The 23,295-nt window shown below is 35.6% G+C and overlaps 1 protein-coding gene across 1 annotated transcript in view; it reads left to right on the forward strand.

The window, feature by feature from the left end:
- Nucleotides 1-23,295, forward strand: part of LOC110017887 (formin-like protein 20) — a 33,308-nt gene that overhangs the window by 6,765 nt on the left and 3,248 nt on the right. The window contains exons 3-5 of the mRNA XM_020715042.1: nt 15,504-15,542; nt 15,630-16,214; nt 16,322-16,402. Coding sequence (XP_020570701.1) covers nt 15,504-15,542; nt 15,630-16,214; nt 16,322-16,402 — 705 coding nt within the window. The remainder of the gene's footprint in view (nt 1-15,503; nt 15,543-15,629; nt 16,215-16,321; nt 16,403-23,295) is intronic.

Here is a 23,295-nt window from a genome sequence, read left to right on the forward strand (position 1 = left end):
CCGCTCGCCTGGGCGGCTCGACAGAACTCCTTTCTCCCATTCGACTCCTTTCCCTCTGAATCGAAATCTCGCATACCCCTTTCCTCCTCACTGCATCCGATGCCTCCTTCCCCCAGACAAACCGAAGACCGCTCGCACTCATTCGACCTTGCCTCCCTCAGCATCGCGAACTCCTCTTCCCCGCTCTCGACAAGTTCGACCCCTCACCCGCTCTTCTCTCACGCTCGCCTAGAAGCTCTCCCGCGCTCACCTGCATCGACCTCCCCTTTTCTCCCTCGCTTCCCTTGCCTTTCTGCAAAGCGAACTTTCACTCGCCTCTCCCGCTCCCTCATTTCTGTCTCGACTGCACGATCCCTCTTCACTTGAGACACACCTGTTTTCACTCTCTCAGTCGAAAGCTCGCTCTCGCCTGCTTCATTTTTCCCTTTCTCTCGGCTTGCCGCTCTCTCGACCGAACGCCTCTCACATTTGACCGAAGCCGTCGATTTCCTCCTTCCTCACCACTTCTGTTTGAGGTAAGTATCACTTGAGAATGAAAGAGACAAATAATTCTTTGTTTTGAATATTTTGTTGTCAAGAAGAATTATGCAAAAATGAAATCAGAATGCAGAATCCTTTGTTTTTTTTTTCATTATCTTAGTGAAATCAGAAAGGCAGAGGTAGACCTAGGAAGACTTGGGCTTATTGTATTAAAAATGATCTTAATTTATTAGAACTAAATGAAAATATGACACTAAATAGGACGCAATGGAGAAAAAGGATTCATGTGGCCGACCCCACGTAGTGGGATTAAGGCTTTGTTGTTGTTGTTGTTGTTGTATTATCTTAGTGATTTTCATATTACAAATCTGCCTGAAGGGATTGCTTAATTTTTATTCTCTAACCAACTGCGCTTATGCTAATCTATCATTAAGAATGGGAAAGCTTTTATTTAAAAATCAATATGTACATTGAGATGAATGTTCAACTGCAATTATTATCTCATTTTTTTTTTATGAAAAAATAAAATGCTCATGAAATAAAGATATGATTGCTTGGGTTATTCGGTGGAGAAATACTTTATGGATTATCAAAGATTTATAAAAGATAATATCTATGATCATGTTTCTTTTCTCACACGTTCATTGTTTTGAGAGGGTTGAAAATAGTGTTTTACCACATTCTTGTGTTGTTTTGAGAAAGTTGAAAAATTTATATATTTTTTAACCCCATGTAAGTATTGGTTTTGAGCCAATTAATGCAGTCATCGAGACAGTTTGAGTGCAGTTTTTGGTGCTGCATAGGGTCATTTTGGGGCTGGTTTACCAGATTTTGAGGGTTTTGTGCACTATTTTAATGCTGATTTGCGCACTGTTTTGAAGTAGTTTTATGTGTCGTTTTGAAGCCTTGAAAGACAGATTTTGAGCCCCATCTAAGTACTGATTTTTGGAAGTTCTAAAAATATATTTTGTGAGTTAATTAAGTGTTGTGTGTAGCTTACAAGTGCTGCGAATTATGGTTGGGAGGTGTTAAAAATGCTGTGTAGTGATGTAGGGTGCTGCGATAACTGTTTGGAGAGCTGTGCAAGCTGCTTGGGTGCTGTCCATCGCTGTGGACCTGCTGTTTGGAGGTGCCGATGGCTGTAGGCTGCTCTAGGTAGCTGTTTGAAAGCTGTGGGAAGCTTAAGACTGTTGTAGGTTGCTTAAAATTGATGTTTGGGTGTTGTCCATTGCTGTGGACCTGCTGTTTTGAGGTGTCGATAGATATAGGCTGCGCTTAAAATTGATGTTTGGGTGCTGTCCATTGCTGTGGACCTGCTGTTTGGAGGTGTCGATAGCTATAGGCTGTTGTAGGTGACTGTTTGAAAGCTGTGGGAAGCTTAGCACTGCTGTAGGTGGCTTAAAATTGATGTTTGGGTGTTGTCAATTGTTGTAGACCTGCTGTTTGGAGGTGTCAATAGCTTTAGGTTGTTGTAGGTGGTTGTTTGAAAGCCGTGAAAAGCTTAGGACGGCTGTATGTTGCTTAAAATTGATGTTTGGGTGTTGTCAATTGCTGTAAACCTGTTGTTTGGAGGTGCCAATAGCTGTAGACTGTTGTAGGTAGCTGTTTAAAAGCTGTGAGAAACTTAGAACTGCGGTAGGTTGTTTAAAATTGATGTTTGGATGCTGTAGTTGTTGTTTGGACCCATGTAGTTGATGTTCGGGCTCATATAGATGATATTTGTGGTCAAATAAGTGCTGCCAGAGCCTAGAAATTGCTGTAGGTAGCTGTTTGGGTGCTATAGTTGCCGTTGGGCCCATTTAGTTGATGTTCAGGTTCATATAGATACTGTTTGGGATCATTTAAGGGTTGTGAGAGCCTAGAAGCTGCTGTAGGTAATTGTTTGGAAGTGTGAAATAATTATTTTGAGTAATTGATAGCTGTTTTGGAATCGTTAAACTCTGATTTTGAAGCTTTTAAATGCACAGTTTTGGAACTGTTTAGGGGCGGGTTTTGCTGCACCCTTTTGGGCCCGTTTGGCGGCTTACGAGCTGCTCTTCGTGGGTCCGTTTAGTGGCTTAAGGGTTGCGCTTCTTTATTCCATCTCATAGCTTTTGGTCCGCGCTTTTCTAAGTCTATTTGGTGCCTTTTGGACCTTTCTTTTTCTTACTAAATTGGAAGACTTTTGGGCCGATCAAAACATTGTCTTGGAACAAACTTAAGCACTCTTCTCGATAGTCTATTTAATTACAGTTGTTGAAAGATTTTAAACGCTTTTAGGTTGATTCACTTGCTATTTCCTCATTGAATTTGTTAGTTTTGGAAGTGGTTCAACCTTCTCTTTTCATTTGTTTGTTACTTTTGTTAAATGATTAAGTAAAAAAAATGAGAATTTCTGATTTAATTACTTGGAAGACACTTAGAAATATTTGAGGATTAGTTGAAAAACACTTAATTGATGGTAGAACAACTTAAATCACTTTAAGCTCAAGTTAAAAGTGTAGGCATCTTAGATTTTAGGAGCACACCCGAGGTGAGAGTCCATCTATCTAATTCTCAGTGTAGACTTTCTAGATTTTAGGAACACACCATATGTGAGAGTTCATCTACCTAATTTTCAGTATAGATTTCCTAGATTCTAGAAGCACACCTTATGTGAGAGTTCATCTACCTAATTTTTCAGTGTAGGTTTCTTAGATTTTGAGGAGCACATCTATGTGAGCGTTTATCTACCTAATTTTCGAATGAATAATGAAACTAGACACTTCTCTGATTCACAAACTGATTAAGACACTAGACATGAGGATGCATCGAGACGTACTTCATGCTTCCTTAATTAAATCAATAGTGGAATCCCCGTCATGACTTGACCTATAGTGAAACCCAGTGCACCGAGATTTGAGCTTGAATATTACACTCAAATCCTCCTGCAATTGGGGACATTTGTTAATGCCACATATAAATCATCGGACTAGGATAAGTCTAGGATCTAGGTAGCGAGAACAATAACGACATTGCTTATGTGTGCTTAAACGAGGGATTTAGTCTACCGCCGAGATATAAACTTACATTTCGAAAATGTATAGTATTCACGATATCAGACATGATTATGCAAACTATTAGACAAATGAGATTCATTTGGTTTCATTTTTCAAAAATTAAAACACGCTATTTTCAAAATAAAAAATATATACCTATTATATTAAATTAAATTTTAAAATTATTTTCAATTTTCAAATCATCAAAAAGTTGACCGACAGTAATAGAGGTGGCTCGATCTAAAGAGGGAATTGTCATATCCCAAAGGAAATATATCTTATATCTGTTAAGTAAAATTTAATTACTTGGGTGTGAACCTACAGATACACCAGTGAATTCCATCAAAAGGCTAAACAGAAGTGAAGAAAGAAGTCCACTTGATGATGGAAGATATTGAAGACTTATGAACAAATTACTTTACCTATCACATAGAAAACCTAATATTGCATACTCTGTCAGTATAGTAAGTCAACACATGAATAATCCAAATGAGGATCCTTTAAAAGTTGTAATTAGAATCCCAAGATATTTGAAGATAATCCAAAAAAACAAACTGTTGTCTCTTTGAGTAGTATGAAATTTGAATATTGTGCTCCTGCACTAGGAATATGTGAGAGAATGTGGATTTAAGACTATTAAGTGAACTTAAAGTTGAGCTGAAAGATACAATTAAGATATTCAGTTCAGTAATAACTAAAGCACTATTAGTATAGCCAAAATCTTGTGAATTATGATAAAACTAAACGCAGTGAGAGACAACAACTTGTTTTTTGGATAACCCTTGTGTGAAGGTAATCCTTGATATTGATAACAGAAAGTTCCTTTGATTGCAAGTTGATCTTTTTCTCATTATCTCGGCTTAATGGAATTTGATAATGCTTCGAGGTGTGAGGATGCCTAACATATGATGTCCGATTGTTGAGTGGAGATCATTGATATAGGGCATTTGCCACTGAGCAATTTTTGGTTGAGGTTGAGATAGTTGTCACATTCTCTACTTAATGTTGCTTTTCTTAAACATTATGAGGTTGGAGATCTACTCTAGGTATTGGACCCTCTAGATGAAGTTTTCCTCGAGTCTGTCAATCTCTTATTTGATGACTTAGTCTATCTGGTGGCTTGATATAGTTGAGTTTATTTAGTCATTCTGGATGGGTTCCATGTAGAAACATTGTTATAATGTTGAAAAAATTTACCAACATAGTTAATTTATATTTGTAAAGAAAGAATTTACCTAAAATGCTTTTGGGATGCTAGCAAATTTTCAATGCTTTCATTTTGCTTCTGGCCCTTATGATTCTCTATGGTTGGTTGTAGCAGGCACATTTGGAACCTGATCAACATTAACATAGCATAGCCTATATTGTACTAAACTTCCTAATTGTTGGGATTCCAAGGTGGCTTGGGAACTTCTTACCCAATTGTTATCTTGAAAATATTCAGAATGAATTAAGGACTTGCCTAAGATGGCACTATGATCTAGCAGCAACTTGGGTAAAATTTTAAATTAAGGCACTTCATCAAGTTCACGACTCGCATTAAATCATAAATCATGAAGGCATGAAGCACAGTCGACCCTTCCTCTTTCCGAATTAATTTTTATAGATCTTGGAAATCCCAAAACTCATTACATTCTATGGCCAACCCTTTTTAAATAAAGCTTGAAGATTGCATTAAAACTGAAACCTCTTCACCTTGCAAATCACCTGGCTGAATTTTCTTTTTAAATAAACTCCTGTGACAGACAAAATTAGAGAAAGTCGTCTTAGATGGTTTGGTCATATTAAACGTCGACCATTAGATGATCCGATTAGGAGAGTAGATGTTTTAAATTCGACTTGTGTTAAGAAAGGCAGAGGTAGACCTAGGAAGACTTGGGCTTATTGTATTAAAAATGATCTTAATTTACTAGAACTAAATGAAAATATGACACTAAATAGGATGCAATGGAGAAAAATGATTCATGTAGCCGACCCCACGTAGTGGGATTAAGGCTTTGTTGTTGTTGTTGTTGTAGTTTATTTGCTATCCTTGTTGTTTAGACTTGTCACCAATCCATGTGTTCGATTGTAATTATGGCTTCAAATGTTTTCCAAATGATACATAACTGCAGCAAAGTTTGAAAGAGTCTTATGCATACCCATGTTATGTACCTTTGAATTAGTATCAAGTAATTTTGAATTTTGCTTGTGAAAATATTGTGTGGAAAGCTTGGTGGCTAATTTGTTTTTGGGTATTGGGAAGTCCATAATTATCATAACCATCTTTCTCTCCCTCCTCTTCTCCCACCCTCACATACCTTACACTCCAATAACCATAGGACCACTCCTACACCTCCATCTCTTCCCTCCACATCACCTACAATCCCACACAATATAAATCTTCCTCGTCCTCGAGAAATCCAAGTGGATGTTATAACTCCGAATTTGTTCAAAATACTTAGGTGTTGTTATTTGTTGAAAAAGGAATTGTGTTATTGAAATGTACTAAATGAATTGTGCTTGTCTCACTTTTTTACTTTTGTTGGTTTCTCACTTATTTAGATTGTTGACGTTTTTCCGACAACTATTTGTTGAGTATTATGATGAACTAATGGTTCCCTCATTTCATCTTGTTTACCAAATTCTCTTTTTCTTGTACCCCCGCTAGCGGGAACACTAAATAAGATGTTGGCCCCCATTTGGTATGATTAGAGCAAATAATTAAAAGTGGGAAAGTGGTGGGTTCACTTATTTGAGAAAACTTAGAATCGAGGGAGAGTCCTAAATGGAGACAAAAGGGATAGAGAAATGAAGAGTTTGCTTCTCTTAGTTTTTTTTTTCCTATATTTTTAAACCTGTATGTTGAAAGGACTTTTTGTTTAATAACATGGTAAAAATATGTTTGCTTTTCAGGAAGGCCCTTTTTATATAAAAACCAAACTTCTCTATTTTATTAGAAGCTTGTCATGGTTGGATCACACACCCTGCATAGACAAAACAGTATGTGTCTTTATTTGCCATTGCAATTAGGGCCAATGAATGTGCTGTTACCTTAATGATCATTTGTATGATGTGCCTTATTAATGTTGGGATTGCTCTTGTCATCATTAGCAATATTTGCTTGCGTGTGGATGGTGCATGGTGCATGTATAGGCCTTGTCAAATTTTCTTTATTAGACCTGCCTTATTTAGCTTTTCGTATTTTTGGTTTGATTATCATCTAAGTTAATGTCAAGTGCTTCAAGTTGTACATGGAGTTGGTTTGGTTGTTGGGCAAATTGAATTTTATCACAAGGCCTTCCATGAATGTCCACTTAGGAGCATTCTGGTTGGAAAGTTTGTTGAGATTTCACTTACAAGTTGTCCTTTGGAGTTCACCTTAAAATGTTTCTCAAGTGTCTGCTCAGAATTTTTGGTGGAGTTTTTGCTCAGACTATTGCTATCTTAATGTAGAAGTGTCCATGCTGTCCAAGCTTTCTAAAATGAGCTAATCTTTTTTTGTTCGACTTAATCTAATTTGGTCCCATTTTACACTATTTCTACACCCCTTGCAAGACTAGATATATTCTGCCTATTCATTTGAAAGAATCCATTAGAGAGCATGGTTAATCATTTGTACAACTTTGGTTTTCCCGAGTTTGGGGGACATATTATACTGCTGTTAGAGGAGAGAATAATATATAATTGTGAAGGGGGGATGATACGAAGTTTCATCTCTCGCGTCTCACAACTAAAGATTAGCCATTGACCTACTTTTATCATCATTTGAAAATTGATTCGTGGGCCATATGCATTTATTGTAGCTGTATGTTGGGGTGTTAGAACCTTTGATCATAAAGTTTTTGTTCCACTTCCATTAATCGGAGCATTAAGTGAATCTATGTAAAATTTTATGGAGTAACTCATGAGTCCTTCATGATGCAATTAGGTGTCTATGGAGAGAGAGTGACATGAATATCCATGATTATGTGGTAATAGCTGGTTTAGTAGTTGGTTGATTATTCATTGATCTACATTAGAACAAAATTGATAATTGATTCATAGGCACTTTGTACCCATTGCAATTATTGGTCTTGGATAGTTATAACTTTGGTTTTGGAGGTTTGTTTGTATCTATATCTTCGCTTATCCTTTGTAGAATTTGGTTAGCTGAGAGTGTCAAGTGCTTGTGTCACCGTGTTTGTATAACACAATAACGAGACTATGCTTTATTGTAACTTTGACTTCTATATATTGTTTTAGAAGAGAATTGCGGAGGACATATTTTTGAGTCACTATTTTAGAACATTCTTCTAACGTCCAATATATAAAGAAAGAAATAACAAACAAATCAAATTATTGTTGGATAGCAAGTATGATAATTTGGATGTGATAAAATTCTCCTATAAGATCAATTTTCCATGGAAGTATCATCTTGAGTTTGGAAGTAAATGGTTACAAAAGATTGTTCATAAATTGTAACATCATTATAAGTATGGCCGATATCTGAAATAATATTTTTGATTGGTTGCAAAGAATTGGTGTTGAGCTTTGTGTGAGAAACGACACTTATAATATTCTTAGGTATATATATCAATTGAGAGCGTCATTTGAATTATTGATGGAGAGCATCAATGAAGAGTGTTGATAAAGCCCGTCACCAAAATAGGTAGACTTTAGAGGTGAATATATATTTCATGAAATAGAGAAAATCAAGTGCCACGGTGGTTGAAAACGGAATCAACTATATGTTTCTTCTGGCATGATGAGAGGCGTGACAATTAGAGGAGGTGTATTTTTTTTGTTTTAGTGGTTGGAGACGACGCTCGGGGGATTGCAATAAGCTTTACATAGGTTAGTGAGCATAGTAAGTGATGCATGTAGACTGTGCAAAGCACCACCACCACCACCACCACCACCAACAACAACAACAAAACCTTAATCCCACTCTGTGGGGTCGGCTACATGAATCCTTTTTCTCCATTGCGTCATATTTAGTGTCATATTTTCATTTAGTTCTAATAAATTAAGATCATTTTTTATACAATAAGCCTAAGTCTTCCTAGGTCTACCTCTGTCTTTCTTAACATAAGTTGAATCTAAAATATCTACTCTCCTAATCGGAACATCAGATGGTCGACGCTTAATGTGTCCAAACAATCTAAGACGACTTTCTCTAATTTTGTCCGTCACAGAAGTGTTGACCTCATTTTTATTGAGGTCTTAGTTTCCTACTCTCAGAACTCAAAATCTAGCCTTATGAGTTCCTTGTTGACTATCTTAGCAGACTAAAAAACTCAAAGCCACTTCTTGACTCATTTTTGTGAAGAACTCGCATGAGTGGTTCCAAGCACTCAACTCCTAGTTGCAAGGGCTAAGGACCAACTTGTAGATGACCCGAAAATGAGTTCCTACAGGATCAGACGGCCTTAGGTGAACCCTCCATGACTCGAACACTCGCAAACACCGCACTTCTAGCACTCGCTACACCACGCACGAAGTTGACACATTTTTGGTCGGACCGTCGACGAACTTGTCTGGACGTTTTCGAATGACAAAACGGACCGCCCCGAGGAGTCTGGAATATAAATTTTAGTCGGGAATGACATCCATATTGCTAGGGTAACGCACACGCACAAATGACACGAAAATTGATGCACTTTTTTTAGCGGGACGCAGACCCGGGCTCAACCCAGGTTCAACTTGGACTCGATTCGAGCTAACCATAGCCCAATTATCTCGAGTTGGGCTGATAACCCAATCTGTAATTTGAAATTTCAAATTTCAAATTACCCATCTAAATTCTTAATTAAATTTAATGAGGCCTTATTACTTTCTAATTAAGCTGTTGTGTTAATGGAAGGTAATCAATTCATCCGTTAATCAATTCCCCACTGTTTCACCTGTAACAGACACATTGAAATTTTGGATATACAAATCGAGCGTTCCTAGAGGCATTCGACTCCATCTTTGACGACGAGATTCGACACCATTCCCCGCCGGCTCCCCTCTCTTTCTCTCGATTCGATCCTTCTCCAGGCTCACTCGACCGCTTAACCTCGCATCCTTCTCCCAGACAAACCGAAGACCGCCCGGGCTCACTCGACCTCGTCACCCTCTGCCCCGCTCGCCCTTGCTCGACCTTGCCTCCCTCTGCATCGCGAACTCCTCTTCCCCGCTCCCGACAAAGTTTGGCCCCTCACTCGGTCTTCTCTCACGATCGCCCATAAACTCTCCCGCGTTCACCTGCATCGGCCTCCACCTTCTTCTCCTGCTCCCGTCTGCTCTCCTCTCTGCGAACCGAAACCCCTGCTCCTCTCTGCAAAGCGAATCCCGCTCGCCTGCTGTCCCTCTCGCGCTTCAGAATCCCCCAGTTCCTTCTCTCCCGTGTGACTAGGAGCCCCATTCGCCGCCTCCTGCATCGAAGCCCTCCGCCTCCTCTCTTCCTCGCACAATCGAACATTCGTTCGACTCTACTCCTCTCTCCCGCGGTCGAACAGCCCGTAGCCTGTTCGTCCCGCTTCTTTTGTTGAGAGGCTACTAGCTGTGCTGAAGCGGGATTTGAGTACGTTCTAACCTTTATTTGATTTTCCCACTCTGAGTTCTTTCAGGTAAATTACATTTCATTCCTAATTAAATAATATTCTGAAACTTGTATTCCCTGGAGCTCTGTTGTTGGCAGCTTCCTTTCGTTGGACACACTTGAAAGGTGGTATTGATGTCCAATTTGAAGTCTAGATGTTAGATATGTAACTACATAAGAGCTGAGTGGTATGCTAGTAAATCTTCCGTAACTCTTTTTATATTCTACATTGGCACCCTATATTCTTTCATCTGCACTTTAAAAATCATTTCGAAGTCATTTAATCTGCATTGATTCACAACACTATCTCACAACGGTTGATTCTAATTTATTCTCTACTCTAATGTGAAGTTCTGTAATTATCTATAAGTTAAATGATAGTGGTAAGTTAAGAATATCATTATAGTGTGATAAACAACTAAGCATGATTAAAAGATTAGTGACGATTGAAATCTTCCATCACTATGGGATCTTTTCTTGTCAAAATCATAAAGAGCCTTATGTCTATTAAATGAGCTTGCCTATCTGAATTGTTTTTTTTAGGAAGATTTACATGCATACCACACCACTCTTATATTTTAACATATCTGAAATTTAAACTTTGTCTTTACACCACCCGAACCCTTAATTCTATATAAGAAGTGTTTCCATTGCTTAATGAGAAGCACATCTTTGCATCTTTAGGATTTATGCACTATTTTGGGACCGCACATGGGCTGATTTGTGTTTGACACTCCCACCATTTGACATGATTTTTTTTAATTGTTTTAGACAAGCTTTGAGGGCTTTTTCTACCCGATATTCTTGTTGATCTTGTAAAGGATTTAATAACCATTTTTATGGCTGCATGTTCACTGTTTCAGAAAGATTAAAATGTTGTCTTGGATTCGCTAAGCGAGCTGTTTAGGAAGCTTAGGATTGTCGTTTAATGCTGCTTTGAGCTGGGAAAGTGCTAGAAAGTGCTGTTTGAAAGCATACAAGTGATTTAGGCTGCTGTTTAGTGCTTTTTGGGCTAAGAACTGGTTGTATAATTGCTGTTTGAGATTGTCGCTCGCTGTTGGAAGCTGTAGGTAGTGTCTAGGTTGCTGTTTGGAGTTGCCGATCACTGTAGGATGCTGTAGGAAACGTCCAAGTTGCTGTTTGGAAGTGTAAAATGGCTGTTTGGAGTCGTTGAGAACTTAGGATTGCTGTTTGGTGCTAGGAATTGCTGTTTAAAAGCTTAAAACTGTTGTCTGGTGCTAGGGAGTGCTGTTCGGAAGCTTAGAATTGTTGTTTGGTGATTAATAGCCATTGTTGGGGTTCCCTAGCTGCTGGCTGGACTTGTAGGAGACTTTAGGACCGTTGTTTAGGCTTGCTAGCTGTTGTTTGGAGTTGTGGGAGCTCCTCTGTGTCACCGGTTCTTTTACTTGCTGAGGCTCACATTTAATATGCTCATTAAATTCTCAGTTATATTTGCTTATTTTTGCATATGATGCTGATATCATAGCAGCAGCAGATACGACACATACACCGACATTTTTATTTGTTGTTATTTTACCATTGCAATTTACTCTTGTTTTAACATATTATGCAGGTATTGATTGCGATTTTATTTTCAAAATAAAAAGGTTTTTCAAAAATTAAACAACATTTAAAAAAACAACAGAACAAAAACATAACACGTACTTTTGAATTTACGGGAGTCCCTCGGAGGAGGTAATCTACGATTGTTAACGAGATCTCCTCGGTTTAAATGAATTTCACAACTCGTTTAAGCCAAGTAAGTTCAAAAGAAAATAGTGATACCGGAGCGGGGAACCATGAGATCCTAATCGGTGTTGCTCTAATCAAGTTTAACCCCCCATGATGATAACAAAACCAAAACTTGAAACACACATGGTACAACATTTTAAACCTTAGACTTTAGGACTGCAACTTCGACGAGGAGCTTGGAGCGGTCTACAAGTGGAGATGGTCTTCGAGGTAGCTAGCCCAACGCGATGTAAATCCTCACCTTCTTTTAGGCTTCTGCACAGTCATACTGAGCAGTATAAGTTCTAACTCGCATTAAGTTCCGAGTTTGTCGTCCAGAACGACGTAAACCCTCTTATCTCTGCGGGCTATTTGCATAATCGATTATCATGCAAGTGTAAGTTTCAATGTAAGTCCCAAATAATAAAATTGATAGGATTAAACTCCTAAATAACATCGTCTCCAAAACTCAGCCACACAATAGGATAATTTGGGAAGTTCTAACTTGCCTTAGGTTTCGAGGTTGTCGTCCAGAACGACGTAAACACTCTTATCTCTGCGGAAGTGTAAGTCTCAAATAATAAAATTAACAGGATCAAACATCTAAATAACATTGTCTCCAAAACTCAGCCACACATTATGATAGTTTGGAATGTCGCTGAGGTTTCTCCTCATGATCTGTGACATCCCGTACCTTCTTTTTTCTTTAGACTCGTGAAAATAATTGTTCCTACTTGAGTCACTCTCATTTGTTTTTCTACGTCCTACCGTGAAAACCTAAACCTTGAGATCCTTTGATCACTGTCGAGAGTTTTCCCAATTTGTTTTTCTACGTCCTACCGTGAAAACCTAAACCTTGAGATCCTTTGATCACTGTCGAGAGTTTTCCCAAGTGTCCTCCGTCATTTGAGATATAATTAACTATAGGGGCTTGCCTCTATATGGAATTTGGAATCCAGGTAAAATAAATTCTATTTCATATTTATATTAAATAGGGGAACTTGTCGGTCACCAAACAGATGTCATAAATTTATTAGTTTACAGGATTGGGTCTACTGTCAAGATATACACTCACATTTCAGATATGTGTAGTATTCATGGTATCGGACACAATTATGCAAACTATTGGACGAATGAGATCCATTTGGTCTCATTTTTCAAAAATTAAAACATGCCACTTTCAAAATCCAAACTATATAGCTCTCATATTAAATTAAAATTTCAAATTTATTTTCATATTTTTCAAATCTTCAAAAATTTAACCGGCAACAAGTCAAGGAGCTACACCAACCCTATCACTGATAATCATTTAGCATTATGTCTCTAAGTGTAAAGCCACTCATCTGCCTAATCATTCTCATTGCGACAACAACCCATTTATATCACCATCGCTTTGAACAACAGACCCGTGATATGTAAATCATTCACACCTTTTAATAATTTGATCACTCAAAGTTAGACTTCTGTCACTAGAGCTACTACTACTAAAATTACTTTCCATGTATTCAATTTTTTTCTGGGCTTTTTCTCTTGTCTTATCCACGAGAAGGATATCATCTGCAAAAAGCATACACCAAGGTACATCCTCCTGTAAATGTCCGGTGAGACCATGCATAACTAAAACAAAAAGATATGGGCTTAAAGTTGATCCCTGATGTAATCCAACAAAAATAGGAAAATATTTGGTCAATCCTCCTTCAGTTCGAAAACATGTAACAGCTCTAGTATACATATCTTTAGTGACTTGAATATAAGTCATATCAACACCTTTCTTCTCAAAAACTCTCCAAAGGATATCACTTGGAACCTTATTGTAAGCTTTTTCTAAATCAATAAAAATTAAATGTAGATTCTCCTTATTATCTCTGAACTTCTCCATCAAACCTCTCAATAAATGTATAGCTTCCATAGTAGACCTGCCCGACATAAATCCAAATTGATTAAGAGAAATCTTTGTAATAGTTTTAACATATGTTCAATTACCCTCTCCCATAATTTTAAAGTATGACACATCAACTTAATTCCTCTATAATTTGCATACTCTTGTGCATCCCCTTTATTCTTAAAAATCGGGACCAAAATACTCTTCCTCCACTCCTTAGGAATTTTTTTCATTTTTAAATAATTTTAGTAAGCCAAGAAACTCCCAATTCTCCTAAATATTTTCATACTTCAATTGGGATATAATCAGGTCCTACAAACCTTCCACCATTGGTTTTCTTTAAAGTCTCCTCAACTTTTTTTTTACTAATGCGACTGTAAAAATAAAATGTTTTATTATTATTAATGATATTACAATCACTTAGGTCTATCGTATTTTTGAAAACTTCATTAAAAAGTTCATCAAGATAACTTTCCCACCTATATTGAATATATTTTTCTAAGAAAAATACTTTTTGATTTTCATCTTTAATACAGCTTACTTGAGTTTCATTAATTTTCTTTTCTCTTTGTTTTGCTAGCTGTTTGGTTAGTTTATACATATATTTTTCACCATTCTTAGTATCTAATTTATTATAAAGATATTTTTCCTAATTCTCTAAGCTCTTATATTTAAACTAATTTTTATAACATAATTTTTTATATTTTATCTTTTCTTGCACATTATTTTTCCTCCAACTATTTTTATTTAAAGAAAATTTTTATTTTGATTCTCCAAGTGCATATTTTGTTACTAGTTTAATAATGTTTGTTATTTTATCTCACATAGCATTTGCTTCATGATGAATATCCCAAATTTTGAAATCTTGAGTTTTACTCATAAAAATAATTTATGTGTCTTTTAGTTTCCCTCATCTAATTCTACGATGATGAGTCCTAGTATTATTTATTTTAACACTCTTCATTTTAAAATCTATAACTAATAAACGATGTTGGGTAATCAAATCCTCACTTGGAATGACCTTACAGTCTTTACAATCTCGACGATCTCTCTTTTCATAAGCAAATAATCAATTTGTGTTTTATTAGATCCATTTCTATAAGTAATAAGATGATCTTCTCTTTTCTTGAATAAAGTATTAGTAATAACAAAATCACACGCTAAAGAAAAATCTTAAATAGCTCTACCTTCTTCATTAGTCACCAAGATAGAAAATATAACTATAAATTGAAAAATATTCTCTCTCTAATACCATGATAGAAAATATAATTATAAATTACTACAACTTAGTTGGCATCTTAGTACCCAAGTAGAGGCAAGAAGTGAACGGTAATGAAAAATACAATATCCTCAATATACAAGGGAGTATGATAATGATGAATAATGTAAATTGCTATAATAAATAGTTAGCATATGCCATAGTTTAGATGTAGTAAAATTAATTATGTGAAGCCCACAATGTTGGTAGAGTGGATCTAATCATAGAACTTAGATCGTGGAATGTCATATAGCACTATAATCTAGATTGGAGTCAACACATGGCCTTGACCGGTTCCACTGCTATTCAAGCGCAAATATACTGCTATTATGATAATTATATATTTCCACGTGTCAAACCTCATCCTCCCTTAGTTGTTTTTAGTCTTATTTATCTATTTTTGATTGCTCATGCACAACAATTTCTGTCAATATATTGGCAGCGGTTTTTAACCCATTTATCGCTTCAATTGTAGTCCTTTTTTTCTTCTTACATGCATAAATTATTTGGTATTTGAAAGATTCTGCATCATTTTTTAGTTTTTTATCACAATTGAAAAAAGTAGCTAATCTATTGCTCTGCATCTTATAGGCACAAATTATGCTTGGAATGGTACAACCTCCACAAGTGGTAATCCCATTACTTTATTTCGATCGACTATCATTTTAGCTTGTTTTTCTTACCAAAGGATAAATTCTGAATGAGTCTTCTTCTTAGATGCCCACTATTCCGCAGCAAAGCTTGCCCCAATCAGCTCCATCAGGACACAAACCTATTATTCACACTAATCAACCATTGCCAGCTCAAGCTGGATTACAGGGTCAAAAAACTACACCCCAACCTTCAGTCCCAGCCAGGCCGCAACAACACCAATACCCACCCATTTCCATCGCTACCGCATCCGTTCCAACACTAGCGAGCTATCCTTCCCAACAAGTGGTTTCCACTCCTGCGCCAACACAGCAAGCTAAGACATTTTTCAGTGGTCCTCCAGGACTCCCTCCCCATTCTTCTCAGATTCGTAACATTCCCCAACCCCCTCATCCTCTCTCACATTTCTCGATGCTTCAATCCCATTTGCCGATGGTATCCAGTCAGCCACAGCCACAGCCACAGCCACAGCCGCAGCCATCTTTACAGGCTCCCGGAATGTTTCCCCAGCCACTTCAACCCCCTCTTCCACAGCAGCCGAGGCCTCCTATGCAGCATTTCCCACATCAGTTACCCTCACAGATGCCTCACAGTCTTGGTTTTCCGCCATCCAGTGCTCCGCAACATCTTTTGTCGCCACCTTTGTTTCATGTAAGTTGGCCAAACATTACTAGTTGTTGTAGTTTAAGTTTTTAACTCTATGCTGAAGAATTTATGAATTTATATTGATTAATACATTTCTTTTTCCTAAAATTCAGTCTGGTGGCTTACCCCCTTCTTCTTTCCCACAAGGGCAACCGCCGCTACCAAATCTGCCACCACCTCAACAGTTCTATCAGGTTTTGTATTTCTCTTTTAGGAAAATTTACACATACATACCATACAGATCTTATGGATTTATTTATCTTGCATGCAAAATTTCAGATTTAAATTTAACCGTTTGGTGTGATTGCACTTTGATGTGATTAACTTATGCATGAGAAGATGCATTTGACTTTTAAAAGGTAGGGGATAATGATATTTTTGATATGATATTAAGGATTTGAGTGCTGTTTATGTAAATTTTGGGTGTTAGATATGTAAGTAGATAAGAATTGTGTGATATGTATGTAAAGGCCCCTTTCTTTTACTGCTCGTTTGGTTTTGCATCATAATTCCAGTATAGCTTCTCAAAGGCTATGTTGTTCTATAGCTAGTGACATGAGTCATGGTTTTATTAAGTCTTTTATTTTTGTTTTGTCTGCTTAGCTTGACCAGATGGTTTGTTAAACTTTATGTGCTTTATGATTGTTGCTATCTCTGCTTCAACAGGCTACCGCAGATTCTTTCAGTTATTGAAATATATCTTCAGTAGAAAATGCTAGGAGTCATGAACACGGTAAGTTATATGTCATGTGAAGTGGATAAGAGATTTCTGAAGGTCTTGAGAAGTGGGATATGGTTTGTACGGACTTAGAAAAATGAAAAAACAATAGCAATAGTTACGTCTTGGACTAGCGTGTTATTTTTCTAAACTTTGAAGGTATCAATATTCTGATTGAAATTGTAATTCATGGTCATAATCATCATCATTTATTCTATCCCAACTATTTGAGAAGAGATTTCTGTAGTCTCAATTTTTATTTGTTAATGTTAAGTGCTACTTAAGATTTTAAACCTATATTTCATAAATTATTTTGAATAAATTTTATCCATGTTATATTAATTTGTTTTTTCTACTTTCTAATCACTTGACACTAATTTTATCTACTTTCTCTTTTGGTTTTTTTTAATCTTTCTTTGTATCTATCTAAATCCTATAATTACTATTTTAATTATCTTTTTCTTCGATGGATGCCACATGTATACATGCCATATAATTTTGATATATTTACATATCTAATACTTTAATTTTGTTATTTTGGTGCATAATTCTTATATCTTTAATATCAAATAAAAAATACTACCATTACTAACATTTTTAAAATGAAATGCACCTTTTCATGTTTAGGTTTTGATGTGATTATGACACTAAAGTGTTATAAATGTAAATATCTGACTTTTAGGGTGACATATGTAAGTATATGAGAATTGTGTGATGTATGTAAGGCTTTCATATATTTATTTTTAGTTATTTCTTCGTATTTTTGCTAGATATTCTTCATAATATTTTCATTTATGCCATCCTCAATTTAGATATCTTATGATTTTTTACCAACACTTAGATATATGCACCGTAACTGACCTAATTTATCTTGTTAAGTATTCATGACATCTTATCACATAATAACTCTTTTTTATTTTAAGCAATAATCCTTAACTCTAAAAATTATATGTTTTACTAGATTTCATTCGTTTGTGGAATAGATTCAAGATATAGAAATCTATCATTTAGGTATCATATATCTTCTAATAATTTTGGCGATGATTATTAATACTAGTAAAATTGTATATAAGATGCTCAATCTTTTGTTAAACTAATTATAGTTCTTCTCTAGTCTTATCATTAGTCATGTCCCAAATTTTTGACTCGTTCCAATGATGTTTCAATAATTAAAAGTATGTTATCTACAAAAATGCATGCACCTAGGCATTTTATTTTAAATGTCCTTTATAAATATCTCCATCAATGTTGAACCTTGATTTAATGAAATTGTTGGATATTCTTTGATTACTTTGTGACTAATTTTAAGACTACCATGTGTTCTTTCATACATATATTTATTGTGCACCTTTTTTATTTTAATGCAAACCAAAATATCTTTTGCAGAACACATTTGATTGCATGCTTTCTCAAGATAAATAAAATAACATGAAATTTTTTTGTGTTTTCTAAACTTCTCATTAATTTTCGGGTCTTTTGTGTGATAGAAAAGTGCCACTTAGACTGAAAGGAAAATTTTATAAGACAATGGTGAAACCTGCAATGGCACTGAATGTTGGCCTTTAAAAGAGTAGCATGTTAATAAGTTAAGTGTTGCCGAGATGAGAATGATTAGGTGGATGAGTGTCTTTACACTTAGAGACAAAATGCGAAATGAATATATCCGTGATAAGATTAGTGTAGCTCCTGTGACAGACAAAATTAGAGAAAGTTGTCTTAGATGGTTTGGTCACATTAAACGTCGACCATCTGATGATCCGATTAGGAGAGTAGATGTTTTAGATTCGACTTGTGTAAAGAAAGGCAGAGGTAGACCTATGAAGACTTGGAAGACCTAGGAAGAATTGGGCTTATTGTATAAAAAGTGATCTTAATTTATTAGAACTAAATGAAAATATGACATTAAATAGTACGCAATGGAGAAAAAAGTTTCATGTAGCCGACTCCACGTAGTGGGATTAAGGCTTTGTTGTTGTTGTTGTTGTTGTTGTTGTTGTAAACTTCTCATTAATTGTGTTAACAAAAAAAAAAATCACTGCTTTTAAGAATAGTTTTTAGTGTATTATTGACTAAACATAGGTGTTTATAATTATAGACATATTGGAAGGAGATAAAATTGAAATGATTGAAGAAAGTGTTCGTACTTATTAGAAAAATTTCCACATTTAGAAGAAATGTACAAGAAATATATATTACCATGATAGTCTATTCTTCAAATATGATGTTTTCTAATATTATTTCTTTAATATATTAACACTCATCAAATTGAAGTATATATATCTGTTAGCTCTAAATTTTTCAGAAAGTAAGATAACTGTGGATACTTGGAGCTTTGGAAAATGCATCCATCCCTTGTTCAAAACTTTAAAATGACTAATAATATTTTTTGAATGCAGGACTACTCGTATGAAATTAACTATCCCTTTCAATTGGTTTAGTATGTTCATGAAAAATAAGATTTTTGTCAATATTGATAGTGATATTACTATCATTGTGCAATGTCTTAGGTTGTGTCATTGGCAAACCAAAGTATATTTAAAAAAAAATTTTTAACTGCACTATTTCACTTGTTGAGTGGGTTAATGTTTTACATTCACTTTCTGCTTTGAAGTTTGAACTTATCCAACATAATTTGTTTAATTTTTTTCTAGACGACAAAGTTAACAAAAAAAACAACGACAACAATAAGCCTTTCTCCCACTAAGTGGGGTTGGCCACATGATCAATTTTCTCCATTATGTCACATTGAGTGTCGTATTTTCATTTAATTCTAATAAATTTAAGATCATTTTTTATACATGTCCAAGTCTTTTAAGGTCAACCTCGACGCTAACATATGTCAATTCTAAAACATCTACTCTTTTAACTGATTAATCAGAGATGATTAATGTGACCAAACTATTTAAGATGACTCTCTCTAATTTTTTTTGGCACTGGAGCTACACCAACCCTTTCTCGGAAATATTTGTTTCACATTTGGTCGTCTAAGTGTAGAGTCACTCATCCACCTAACCATTGTCATCTCAATAGCACTTAACTTAGTTTTATGCTTCTCTTTTATAGGCCACCATTGCAGGTCTCACCACCATCTTATAAATATCTTGAGATAGACTTTTTCCTGCACATAATCAGTATCTCAAAAGTGCTCATCATTTAATTGAGCAGTCTTAATCCGTGAAAATTTTTTTCAGGAAACCTTTTGATATATTTGAGAATCCGTAGAATAACTTTCTAATGCTTATATTTTTAATTTGATACATTTTGGCTAACTATCCCAATGATAAATGAGTTGTCAGACATGGTAATTATTATATAAATCTACAAGTCATCAAGCAGATATTTACTATTTAATGTAGTGTAAGTCTTCGTAATTGATATTGTGCACTCAAAACTAGAAGCCTAGTTGCTTTAAGAAGATCAATAGCATATTTTTTTAAGATAGTCACATCAAGCAGATATTTACTATTTAATGTAGTGTAAGTCTTCGTAATTGATATTGTGCACTCAAAACTAGAAGCCTAGTTGCTTTAAGAAGATCAATAGCATATTTTTTTAAGATAGTCATACTTCATTTTTGTTGTCAGCAAATCTTACTAGAAAAATATTTCAGCCATCCTAAATCTACATTAACAATACCTTTGAGGATAGTGTTTTCTCTCAATATGTCATTATGATCACTTCTAGCGAACAATATGCCATCAACATAAATAACATGTGTGACAGAGTCTATTTTAGTATGTCATTTGATGATAATTGATTTTTGATATTACTACATAGAGCAAGTTTAGCAAAGACAATTAAAAAATTGTTAACCAGGTCAGTGGACCCTGTTTAAGGCCCTAAATAGCCTTCCTGTGTATGCATATGTTGCTCTCATCTTGAGTAACATGCCTAAGCGATTGCTCTATATAAATGATCTCATTAAGGTTGATATAAAATAAATTTTTATATATATCCATTTGTAGCATGGTCTAACCCTGATTGATGGCCACATAGAGGAGAATTCAGTTGGACTTAAGCTTGATATACGGGGACCTTGTGCTTCCTGTGTATGCTATGTGGTTTTCATCTTGAAACATGCCCAGGAGATTGCTCTATGTAAATGATCTCATGAAGATCGATATAAAATAAATTTTTATTTATGTCCATTTGTAGCATAGTCTAACCTTGATTGATGACCACATAGAGGAGAATTCAGATGGACTTAAGCTTGATATATGGGGAGAAAGTGTGGGGAAAAAAGATTGAAATAAAAATGGAGAGATTGTCAACATAGTCTCCGTCGTTGACCCAAGTGAGTTTTTTGGCAACCAACCAATTGATTGATCTATCACGATGAAGTTTAAATGTGAAGATCCATTGATAAGTAATCCTACATATGGTGACTGAGTAGAGTGCTCATCTTGGCATTTATAGCCTCTTTTCAGAGAGAATTCTGCAATGTTTCTTCATGAGCGCCAAAAGTAGATATGAAGGAAAGGAAACGACAAATATATGAACAGAAGATGTTATATGATCAAATAGTACCATTAAATTTGATTCTAGTATCGATAGTGAACGAGAGTTTGGATTCATTGAGAGGGATTTGCAAGGCCATGACACTGTTTAATAGAAAGTAGTCATAGAAGGAATTAACATAGTTAATTATGATAAGGAAATTTTCCTATATAATAGAGGAAGGCATGAAACGAACTGGCATTACGATTTGGTATGAAAATCTACTTATCCTTTACAAATATTCTGTGAAAGTTTGCAATAATCTCACGGAAGTCTCCTATTGATCAAAGGCTACACGGTTCCAACTCATCAGTCACACATATCTTGCTCTGGGTCGTGCCAGCTGCAAGAATCCTGCCAACCAAAACTAAACTAAGCTGCATATGTATAACATGAAAACGCAAAAATTACTTGAGTAGGGGGTTCTTGTACTTCTGAAGGGCAACATAAGTTGATTATCTAGCATGGGAAGCCATAGGATTGTGGAAGTAAAAGTTGAAGAGTTATACGTTCTTAATTCAACCAAATATTTGAGTTTATTTTGGTTGACTCTAAATAGTTGGGATAAGACGACTGATAACGATTACTATTTATTTAAAAAATCATTTGACAAATCATGGATTTGTGCATAGTTTTTTCTTGTAAAAAATATTCCTCTTTGATTGAAATGCATGGCCACTTTACCTCGTCCAAGTTTTAATTATTCTCAAACTTGCACTAACTTGTTTACATTTCATTAAGAACATCTCTCCCGCCTTTTCATTTTTTTTTTCCCGTGTGAAATGATGTTAGTGGTATGATCACATCACAAAACATTCTCTCTTTCTATACACACATTTATAGGAACATTTCTTTTAATTTTGTTAATCGGCAATTTGAGGATGCTGGCAACTTGAAAAGTAAATGCAATTCAAGGATGCCGGCAATTCTAAAAAAAAAAATGAAAAAAAAGAACTTACTATATTTTTCATTCCATTTCTCATTGGGCTCCAATATGAGATATTTATATAGTATAAGATCCTTTATCATTATTGACTAACTAATTATGCTTATTAATCTAATACAAAAATTAATGAATATTATAACATATCATTTTGTACCTATCATTACTCATCCCTTCAAAATGACCTTGTCCTCAAGTCAAGGAAATCGTAGAAAGAACAAAAATTTAAGATGGCGGTGAAATTGGTGGGCAATGAACACAAGCCACCAATAGCAGCAAAAATAAAGTTCCCAAACCTTGTACTTCCCAGGGGAGTTCCAACCATGAACCATGAATTGGCATAGGCAAACTAATTAAGATCACGTTAGTGTGGCTGTCGAAGGTGACAATTTTGGATCTTGGGCCAATTAAAAGCAGATGTTTCATTTCAAACTATTAACATCACAGTTGCTACATACATATTTCACAATACAAAGAATTATGAGATTCTGTGAAGTTCGACATTGAACTATTGATACCAAGCTTCAACAATCATCTCCGGTTGCTTCCCAGAGTTGGCGACAACACCTGACTATTGATTGGAAGGGTCCATGGCAGCTGGACAAGGAATCCTTCATGGGTGTTCATCCAAGGTGCGGTTTGGGCTGATCCGCAATGGCACGCTCCTAACAATGTTGCTATTTGGAAATCTTGATCAGGTGGTCATAACAAAGGATGGCTGGGAGGTCGGGACCGGAGAACTAGAGCGGCCGACAGATCTTGGGATGTCGGCAACTCCAAAAGTAAATGACAATTCGAGGACGCCGATAACTCCAAAAATAAAAAGAAAACAAGAACTTACTACAATGTTCATTCTATTCCTTATTGTGGTCCAATAGGAACTATTAATAAAATACAAGAGTTTTAATCATTATTGACTAACTATTTAT

The sequence above is a fragment of the Phalaenopsis equestris genome, unplaced genomic scaffold (assembly GCF_001263595.1).
Source record: "Phalaenopsis equestris unplaced genomic scaffold, ASM126359v1 Scaffold000002, whole genome shotgun sequence".
Taxonomy (NCBI): Eukaryota; Viridiplantae; Streptophyta; class Magnoliopsida; order Asparagales; family Orchidaceae; genus Phalaenopsis; species Phalaenopsis equestris.